The sequence below is a fragment of the Cebus imitator genome, unplaced genomic scaffold (assembly GCF_001604975.1).
Source record: "Cebus imitator isolate Cc_AM_T3 unplaced genomic scaffold, Cebus_imitator-1.0 Scaffold609, whole genome shotgun sequence".
In the NCBI taxonomy this organism is placed as follows: domain Eukaryota; kingdom Metazoa; phylum Chordata; class Mammalia; order Primates; family Cebidae; genus Cebus; species Cebus imitator.
In genome coordinates this window covers 725,007-734,981 of record NW_016107924.1, presented here as the reverse complement: position 1 = coordinate 734,981, position 9,975 = coordinate 725,007, and the positions used below count along the sequence as shown (strand labels likewise).

The window sequence follows — 9,975 nt, the reverse complement described above, 5'->3', positions numbered from 1 at the left end:
GCTGGCCTTGGTGAGCCACTAGACCCAACCTGAGCCACCCTCTTCCTGCCTTTCTGTTACGGAAACAACGGGTGTCCAGGTGCTGAAGCCTCTTTGGGTTTAGTTCAGCTTCTTGCAGCCACATGCATTTTTATGGAGCCATGAGCTCCTGTGTTCCACGTAGCCTAAGGTACCCTCATCTCCAGGCCATCTCCATGCTGTGAAGCACCTCCTCTGGTCTTCCCCAGAGACTTCTTGCCCCTTATTTTCTGGGTGTCATTACAAGACAATGTCCTATGGGGTGCACTGAGGTTTGACATCTCCCTGCCTCCAAATCCCTCCTCTTCCTGGGGTAGGAAGAGCTGCCCAGGGTTCTTGTTACAAGAGACCTTTATTTCTCAAGCAGGGGCAGAAAATTCAGGGCTCCCCTTCTACTCTCGCTGCTCGTAAGGTGGCTTTAAAGCACCAGTGAGTCCATGGCTTGTGTTGGAAAGTCTTAGTCTTTTCATCTAAAGAAATATCTCATTTTTAAACAGTTGTCTCTCTTGAACAGTGTTTAGTATTTAAGTGAGGTAAAATAATATCAAAAGTGAAAGTGAAATTCTCCATTTCAGTATAAAAGCTGATCCACAAACAGCAGAGCCCCAGACCTCACCTTGGCTTCAAGATGGCTTCGGTAAGTTTCCCAGAACTTTGCATTACTGACTCTACAGCAGGTGGGCAGCTCCCCGCTGGAAAGGCCTCAGTCTGGGCTCCTGGCCTGGGGCACAGCTCCAGAGCTTGCCTTTAGAAGGCTGTCATAGAAAACTGTATTTGTCTTTTAACAGTGCAACCGTCCAGTTGGACAGTGGGGCTCTGAGTAGAGCCCACCTCCTCTGTGTATCGGGCACAGACCCCCCATGTAGTAGAGAGCTGTGGGGTGCCAGTGGAGAAGGCTGTGGTCAGGTGGGTGATCCTGGGTGGTGGGAAGTGAGCAAATGCCACCATCGTCTGCTTCTGCTGAGAATGGGACTCAATTCCTTAACTCCAAACAGTGCTTTCTCTCTCCTCATTCCTCTGTAGTGTTACCCTCTTTAAAGGTGAATTCTCAGCAGCGTTCTGAATGCTGAAATCTCTCCTCCTATCAGCCCCCATGTACCGATGGGCAGAAGCTCCAGAGAGAGCAGGCTGAGCTCAGTGGTGTGTGACTGAAAAGGAAGTGCTGAACTCAGGCTATTACTAGAAATGAAACTATTCCAGTAAAGAGTCTTGCAAATTCTGAAGGGCAGCCCACTCCAACAGCACCTCCTGATTCTGGGGAAGGGCTTTATTGCTGCCAAAACAAATCAGGGCAGTTAACAGTGAGACATTTCTTTATTTAGGCCAAAGCTCATACTTCATTGGCCACCAGCTGCTGCTGCCAGTGCCTTGACTGTGGTTTTACACAGTCAGCATTATGGTTAAAAGTCCCTCTCTCTCCCCACATGGAGACCATCTCCGGGTGCTGCCGGGCCCTGATGCACAGAGGAGGAGCTGGGCAGGAGTCCTGGCCCTGCTCCTTTCCCCTCCCTCTTTCATGTCCGTTTCCTTTGCCCCATTCCATGCCACGTCCTTCACTGGATCCTGGAGGTGCAGGGATAGAGGGAGGGATGAAGGGATCGAGGGATAGAGGGAAGGAGGGAGGGAGGAGCTCACAGGATCCTGCCTGCCTGGAGCTCAACAGCCCAGAGGTGCATAGACAGGCAGAAGGAATTTCAGCTCAACCTGACTCCTGCAGAGAGGAGCGAAGGCCCCAGGAGTGGGGTGGCGGGTCAGCTGACCCAGGCTGGGGCCATCAGGGCAGCCTCTCAGGTGAGGGGGTCTGAGGGAGGGGAAGAGAAAGAGTGGGTGCAGGGAAATGAGGGAGGCAGAGAGACCCAGATGTGCAAAGCAGCAGAGGCCAGAGCCAGGGCTGTGGTGAGGGGCTGGGATGTCGCTCAGTGGGCCTGCAGGTGCAGAGCCCAGGGAGGGAGAGGAGGGTGAGGAAGGGCTGGTCAGGAAGGGCCTGGAGCTGCCCACAGGCTGTGTCCTGAGTCCTGAGGCCAAAGGAAGGTCATGGCCAGATGTGCCCTTGGGAAGGCTGCCTTGGGTCCTGAGGGGTTGGATATGGAGGGGCAGGGACAGGAGGCGGGGGCTGGTCAGGCGGCTGTAGGGGTCACAGAGGCAGGCATGGGGCTGCCTGAACCAAGTCATTGGGTGGGATATTAAAAGGACACCAACCAGGAGAAGCTTTTGGAGTCCACATGATTGGTTTTAGTGACTGATTATTGGCATGAGGAAGAGGGCAAAGGTGAGCAGACCCCAGGTCTATGATGGGACATCCTGGGATGAGGGAAGAGGAGGCTGTCACCCCCACTGCGGACAGGCACAGAGAGGGTGAAATGGAAAAATCTTCTGACCATGAGGCTATTACACCCTGCAGAGAGACATGGCAAAGTGGGGAGGAGTTGAGGAAGGGGAAGAAGGTGGGAGAGACAGGAACCGGGGTGAGGGGTGCTCAGGGAAGACCCAGCTTGGCCGCCTCCCAGCTGGGTGTTCTCAGGCAAACCCCTCCACCTCTCTGATCCTCAGTTTCCCCACCTGTGCAATGGGATGATCATGCCTTCCCCTGGGACTGTGGAGACGGTGCAGTTATCTTAGGGCAAGTTCCCACAGAGGCCTGTTCTGTGAGTGCAGAGCCCCCAGCTCTTGCTGTGAGCTCCTGTCTCCCAGAGCGTCATCTCCAAGAGATGTGTGTCCCGAAACTGGATGGGGCAGGGTCTGAGAAGGAGGTGGCTCTCAGGGCCATGGATAGGCACAGGGGACGAGGAGTGATGAGAAACCAAGGGTCAGTCTGCAGAGGGCAGAGAGCTCAAGACTCACCTTCCCAGCCCTGCTCCCAGCCTCAGAGCAAGTGCTGGTCCATGCAGGTTCCGGAGGACACACGCACATCCGCATCTTCAGCATGCACGCACGGCACGCACGGCACGCACGGCAGGCACGCACGGCACGGCAGGCACACACGGCACGGCACGCACTGCACGCAGCGTGCCACACATGCGCCCATATGGTCCTTGTCTCTCCCATGCTGCAGTATCATTTTCAAGGCTTCCAGTCCCCGGTGCCCCAAGTGAGGAGAGCCTCTAAAAGTGACAGCAGGGCTGGAGATCTCATGGGAGCTAGGAGCACATGAACATCAGCAAGGCGTCTCCAGGACGAGCTGCAGCTCCCCTAGCCAGGGTCTCTGCTCTCGCCTACAAGGTCGTATACACCATCTCTGACTTTTTTGTTGCAGCCACACCAAGAGCTGAAACCTGGAGACCTGATTGAGATTTTCCGCCTTGGCTATCAGCACTGGGCCCTCTATGTGGGTGACGGCTACGTGATCCATCTGGCTCCTCCAAGTAAGGACTGATGAATATATAATTTTCAAAATATTTATTAATAGGATCACGAGAGCCACTGAAAGAGAGTTAAGCAAGGGAAACGAGTTAGGAGACACATTCTTCTTAGAGGATGCTTGATAAGACTGTACACATATGTCCCATGGAGTAGACACTGGATTCCGTCAGTCCTGGCAGAATAGGAAAAGAGACCGTTGCCTCCCGCAGTGAAGCTGGACTGCTTCAGCCTTGGGATCTCTCTAGCTCAAAGTCAGTTACCTTGGCTTGCAGAGCCTCATACAACTTAAACCAGCCAGGTTTCTGAGGCCTCAAAGAAGAAAGTTCCTGAAAAAGAACAATAGTCCTCCATATTATATCCTTTGCCTCATATGTTTTCACAGAACAAAGTGTCTTGATATTATGTACTTAAGAGTCCTTAACGGAGGCAATTCTCACAGGTTTATACATTTAAAAAAAATTCTCATACAAATGCACAGTAAGCAAGGTCAATGATTTATTTACCTCATTAACAACAGAAGCAGCAAGATGACATACCCAGTTAAAAGCAGAATGAAGGAAATGATGTATGGACAGTCAATGAAAGGGGAAAAAAACAAATGCAGAGGCCAGGCACAGTGGCTCACGCCTGTAATCCCAGTACTTTGGGAGGCCAAGGCGGGCAGATCACTTGAGGTCAGGAGTTCAAGACCAGCCTGACCATCATGGTGAAACTCCGTCTCTACTAAAAATACAAATATTAGCCAGATGTGGTGGTGCACACCTGTAATCCCAGCTACTCGGGAGGCTGAGGCAGGAGAATCGCTTGAACCTAGGAGGTGGAGGTTGCAGTGAGCCAAGATCACAGAATGGTACCACTGCACTCCAGCCTGGGCGACAGAGCAAGACATCGTCTCAATCAACGACAACAATGCAGAAATGAGACAATGAGACTGCCAAGTTAGGTAGGTGCCGGCAGGTTCATGTCCTCTAGGGTAATGCCACTGTATAACTTTCAAAGTTCTCTTTTACCATTTACATCATCACTGGACAAAACCATTCCCATCACTATCAGAGCAAGATGTTTGCATCTTACTAGTTTTCTCCAAGCCTTCATCTCCCAGGACATCTTCAACTCCCAGGGCAGAGTTGTAAAAATGTCTGAATTGATGGAAAATAGCAAATCAAGCACACTTAATCCAGATGACCCTCAAGGACCTTGTAAGACAAAGCATGGCAATGAGGACACATGGTCCCTTTTGTGCCTGACTTGCAGGGTGTAAAGAGGCTTTTTTAAGACAATTTTCCTTTCTTTTTTTTTCCGTTTTTTCTTTTTCTGTCTCTGAGACAGGGTCTCACTCTGTCACCCAGGCTGGTGTGCAGTGACGTGATTACGGCTCACTGCAGCCTTGACTTCCCCAAGCTCAAGTCAGGTGATCCTCCAACCATAGCCTTCTGAAGAGTTGGGACTACAAGCATGTGCCACCACACACAGCTAATTTTTGTATTTTTTGTAAAGACAGGTCTCCCCATGTTGTCCAGGCTGCTCTCGAACTCCTGGGCTCAAGTAGTCCACCTGTTTAGACTTCCCAAAGTGCTAGGATTACAGGCCTGAGCAACTGTGCCCAGCCAACAGGATTTTCTTAAGTGGGTTCTAAGTGCAAACATCAGCCTTGACATTAGAAACAGGGGCAAGAGAGGAAACACATCTAATTATTGTGTGCATTAAGTACTATCCATTTTAATAAAAATAAGATAACACTATAGCATGGAGTCACTATAGCATGGAATTGAGACTCCATTGGTTGACAGCTCTTCCTGTACCTCTCTATGTGCCTAGAACTGAGCCAGATGGTAGGACAGCCAACTTTACAAAGGATTCCCTCAGGGTCAGCTCAGAGCAGTGGAAGGATCCTGCCCTTTGGGGCTTGAGAAGAAGTTTCACATCCTGATTCTGGGACTTTTCATATCACAGAAAAGTCTCAGATGTCTCTCTCAGACCAATATTGGTTTTTAAATAGAGATGATAATTTTCCTTGAACATTAAAAAGGAGATTAAATTAGGAAGTATATGGAACAGCACAGCATGGTAACTGAAACAGTAGGTACAAAAACGAATTGGATCTTTTTCTGAAACATAAGTGTACAAAGCTGAACAGGTAATAAGTATGTTTTGCCATCATTGTTTATAATGATGAAAACTTTTCCAATAGCTAAATGACTGCTAATAGGGATTGGTCACATAAGTGATATACATGCATAGAATGAAATATGGTAGCAGCCACAGACAATCATGGCATTCGCTGACCTGAACAAACATTCACACCTTATTTGATTTAAAAAAAAAAAAAGAGGGCCGGGCACAGTGGCTCATGCCTGTAATTCCGGCACTTTAGGAGGCCAAGGCGGGCGGATCACAAGGTCAGGAGGTTGAGACCATCCTGGCCAACATGGTGAAACCCTGTCTCTCAAAGTACAAAATTAGCCAGGCGTGGTGGCACATGCTTGTAATCCCAGCTACTTAGGAAGCTGAGGCAGGAGAATCGCTTGCACCTGGGAAGTGGAGGTTGCAGTGAGCCGAGATTGCGCCACTGCACTCCAGCCTGGGCAGCAAGAGTGAAACTCCACCTCAAAAAAAAAAAAGCAAAATCTGTGAAGCCTCTAATCACATATGTGAAAGGATAAACCCCAGTAGCTCCCTAGTGGAGACTTCAAGCCCTTCTCTCCCGACTTTGCCTTCCCCTGCCAGTGAGTGTGTCTCTGATTGCAGGTGAATACCCCAGAGCTGGCTCCCCCAATGCCCTGTCAGTCCTAGACCGCAATGCAGTAGTGAAGCAGGAGCGCCTGGAGGATGTGGTGGAAGGCTGTAACTATCGGGTCAACAACAGCTTGGACCGTGAGTACAGACCACTGCCCATTCAGGTGATCATCAGTTCTGCGAAGAAGAAGGTTGGTCAGAAGATGGAGTACAGTATTGTGAGAAGGAACTGTGAGCACTTTGTTACCAAGCTGAGATATGGCAAGTCCCGCTGTAAACAGGTAAGGACCTCTCTGGATGATCCATCTCCCCTAGGGATGTCTGCTTGGGGCTGCGCTCACTGCATCACCATGAATGATGCAAATGTAGCCTCTTAGAGACCCACTGGCTGAAAGTCAGGACCTCTGAGCTCCAATGCCAGATCTGCTTCTAATCCACAGAGGGTCTGTGGACAGGTCCCTTCCCCTCCAGGCCTCTCCATGTGCAGAGGAGGGGGTGGATGGAGGACCTCTGAGGATCCTTCCCCTTTAAAGCCTACGCTGAAAATGGCTCCTGAAGTTCTGTGGGTCATCAGGAGAATCTGGGCCAACGCAGGTCCATGACAGGTCCCATAACCCCCCAAAGAGCACTCAGGACACTCAGGGTCCGTGAACCTATGTAAGAGCTCAAGAACATTTGTGCGTAAGATCTGCGCACAGCCTCTATCCCTTCCTCCTTCATAGTGTTTCACATTTCTTGCCCCAAAACACAACTAATAAGTGGCAGAACCAGGATTCAAACCCCAGCTGTCCCCTTCTAGAGTCTCTGCCTGTGATGCCGGCCCAGCAGCAGCTCAGGGCCCTTAGCCTGCATGACTGAATGGATGGGGGCCCTTGCTGAGAGGGGCATGATGGCAGAAGGAGAGGCTTTGGGGAAGGAAAACAAGAGTTTGGTGTGGTATGTGATGTCTGAGGCGCCCCACTAGAGGCCCAGGTGGAGATAAGGCATGGAGTTGGAGTTCAGGCTGAAGTAGGGCTGGACGTTTCCAGGCTGCAGTTGGGAATGGTACACAGTGACCCCAAGGCACGCACATGGCCATGGCCTCCCTAAGTCTCCCCTCAGCTTCTGCCACAGCCCTCCCTGTGCAAAGGTGTAGCTCAGGTAGGACCCAGGCTGCAAACCAATCCCCAGTCTGACCCCTGGCACTCTGACCCTGGGAAGCGAGGCACAACCCTTTTTCCTTGCCCCAAATCAGAACAGATGTCCTCACCTGGAAGCTGTCTCAAAAGGATCTCATCGGCCCATTCTCAGGACAAGCCCGGACAAGCCCAACACCAAGAAGTGGTCACAGCCCAGAAAAATGGAGACCCTGGGGACACAGCCAACGGCTTCTCTGGGAGAGGATTCTGAGCCAGCCAGCGGGGAGGGGAGAAGACAGGAGATGCCAGGCCGTAGGGGAGGCAGGAGAGCAAGGAGAGGGAGAGGAGTCCCAGGCCCTTGGGAGGGAGAAAGTGCCAGCGTGGGCTTGCTGTGAATCTCAACAAAATCTGCTTGCTTTGCAGGTGGAAAGCACGGTTGACAAAGGTGTGCTCATGATTATTCTTGGAATTGTTCTTGGAAGCTCTTTTGCGATTGGGAGATACCTATACCAGTGACAGCCTGAAGCAGTCACAATATCCTGTGTTAGAAGCAGCTGTGGAGGTCCCAGTGGAGATGGGCCTCCCCACGCCTCCAGTAGCCTGACCCTTGCTCTCTGTCTCGGGCTGTCTCTAGCTCCTTTCCTCTCTGTTTCCTTCTCTTGCTGGCTAAAGGATGATCTAATTGAAACAAGACTGAAGGATCAATAAACATCCATTTACCCCTTCAGAAGGGACTTCTACCATGTTTTTGTAGACTTCTAAATTACAAAGGAGGAAAGTAACATTGAGTGAACACCTACTGGGTAGTTCCAGCAATTTCTAGCTGTGTGACCTTAGAGAAGGCTCTTGATTCTCAGAACCTCAGTTATTTCATGTCAGGTGATGTCGGGAGAATCACATAAGATGAGGCATACAAGACACCCAGCACCATGTCTGATACGTAACAGATGTTCAGTGAATTGTCTCCGTCATTCTACACAGACATAACATCGACGTAATTGCATGTCACTAATTTTACTCTCAGGAAGGTGAAAAAAACTTAATTACCTCCCAGTATAGTCTCACGGGGTGCTTAAATCCCCTGACATCTACCGGCATCTTCCCAGTTACCTCCTTCACCTGGCCCTCTTTTTAGAAATTTCTCTTTTCTTCTTTTAGTTCAAAGGTCTGAGTTCTCACCCACCTGTGACTACAAGATGGAGTAATATTCTTTCCATGCCCAAACTGCCATAGCTCAAGCTGGTCCTGGGGGGAATGCTGAGAATTAGCTACCTCTACTACCTCTACTACCTCCCTCCACTACTTCCAGCATGCCCTGGGTGTGGTCCCAGAAGTGCCCAGGTCCCCATGTTTCTACGCTTCCTCACTCCAGCCCCTGCCACCAGTGACCCTACTCAATGGCCACTTCCATGGGGTCACTGCAGCCACCATCATTCTTGCTTCAGGACTGGGGACATCACCCTCTCCTGGGCTGTACTTTTTTATGCGTGAGCAACCCGGTTGGTACATTAATTCCCCCAACACAATGGAGACCAGGCTGTATGTAATGATTAATGAGACTCCCCTGGAAGCTCAGGGCTATTGGAAGGTTGAAGAACAAAGAGAACAACTTATTGCTACAATTAGAGGGGGCTCTGCTCAGATTTCTGGCTGAAATCCCAGGCTCCATTTGGGGATTGCAGAAGCATCCATGCCTGCCTTGCTCCAGGGCTACCTCCATATCAGAGGGCCCACCTGCTCTACACAGAATCCAGGCCCAGCAAGAGAAGAAGGCTTTCTCACTTCTTGTGATCTAAGACTTACCTTCCCAGACTTCATTGCATGTCCAGGATCAATTGTTCCAGTGTGCTGGACGATGGAAGCATCCAGGCCCTTCCAAGGTGTGCTTGGCCTCCATGACTAGGTCAAATCCCCATTAGGAGTCTCAGGCGTCCATGTACCTGCACTTCATGTGGTTCTCAGAGTTGCAATGAACACTGATCCATGTGGTTATTTTACTAATGTGTCTTTCCCTGCCAGAATTTTGGGGGCAGTACAAGTTTGGTACCATTGGGACCATAGCATCAAGCACAACAGCTAACTTACTATAAGCACTCAATAGACAATAGATTACAAGCCAAGCACAGTAGCATGCACCTGTAATCCCAGCACTTGAGAGATTGTGGCAGGAGGATTGCTTGAGCCCAGGAGTTCGAGATCAGCCTGGGCAATATAGTGAGATCCCATTTCTTAAAAAGAAAAAAAGATAGTGGTTTACTTAATTAATAAATTTATTAGTAAAGAAAAACAGGGCCAGGCACAGGGGCACACAAAGTACTGTAATTCCAGTACTTTGGGAGGCCAAAGGAGGTTTTGAGCTCCTTGGAGCTCAGAAGTTCAAGGCCAGCATAGGTAACAACAGGGTCAACATAGTAAGACCCTGTCTCTACAAAAAATAAAAATTAAAAATTAAAAAAGATTAGCCAGGTGTGGTGGCACGTGGCAGAGCAGGAGCATCACCATCTTGGACAAACACCACCATGCTAAGTTCCCTTCAATTAAAAAACTGCCTCTCACTGCAAGATCTGGAAAAAAAAAAAAAAATGCCTACATCCAGCCCAAAAACATCAGCCTAATGACTAATGTCAGTGTAACCAGAAATATTCCAACCCTGAGATAAACCCATTTTTTCCAACCAGAAACATGCCAACCCAAGATAGCCTCTCTTCTGCTCAGAGACATTTTAACCCTGCAATAAACTTTC

At 49.8% G+C, this 9,975-nt stretch overlaps 1 protein-coding gene across 2 annotated transcripts; it reads left to right on the top strand.

Annotated features, from left to right (window-relative positions):
- The first annotated feature begins 425 nt into the window (after positions 1 to 425).
- PLAAT4 (phospholipase A and acyltransferase 4) lies at positions 426 to 7,959 on the top strand. Of its 2 annotated transcripts, none has more exons than XM_017516893.2 (4): positions 426 to 655; positions 3,272 to 3,380; positions 6,127 to 6,395; positions 7,349 to 7,643. In XM_017516893.2, exons 1-4 carry the CDS (start codon positions 647 to 649, stop codon positions 7,625 to 7,627), a joined length of 666 nt encoding a protein of 221 aa, XP_017372382.1. In that variant the 5' UTR covers positions 426 to 646; the 3' UTR covers positions 7,628 to 7,643. The 2 variants fall into 2 exon arrangements, with proteins under 2 accessions (XP_017372382.1, XP_017372385.1); XM_017516896.1 differs by lacking the exon at positions 7,349 to 7,643 and adding an exon at positions 7,656 to 7,959 and having other exon boundaries at positions 541 to 655.
- The last annotated feature ends 2,016 nt before the right edge of the window (positions 7,960 to 9,975 follow it).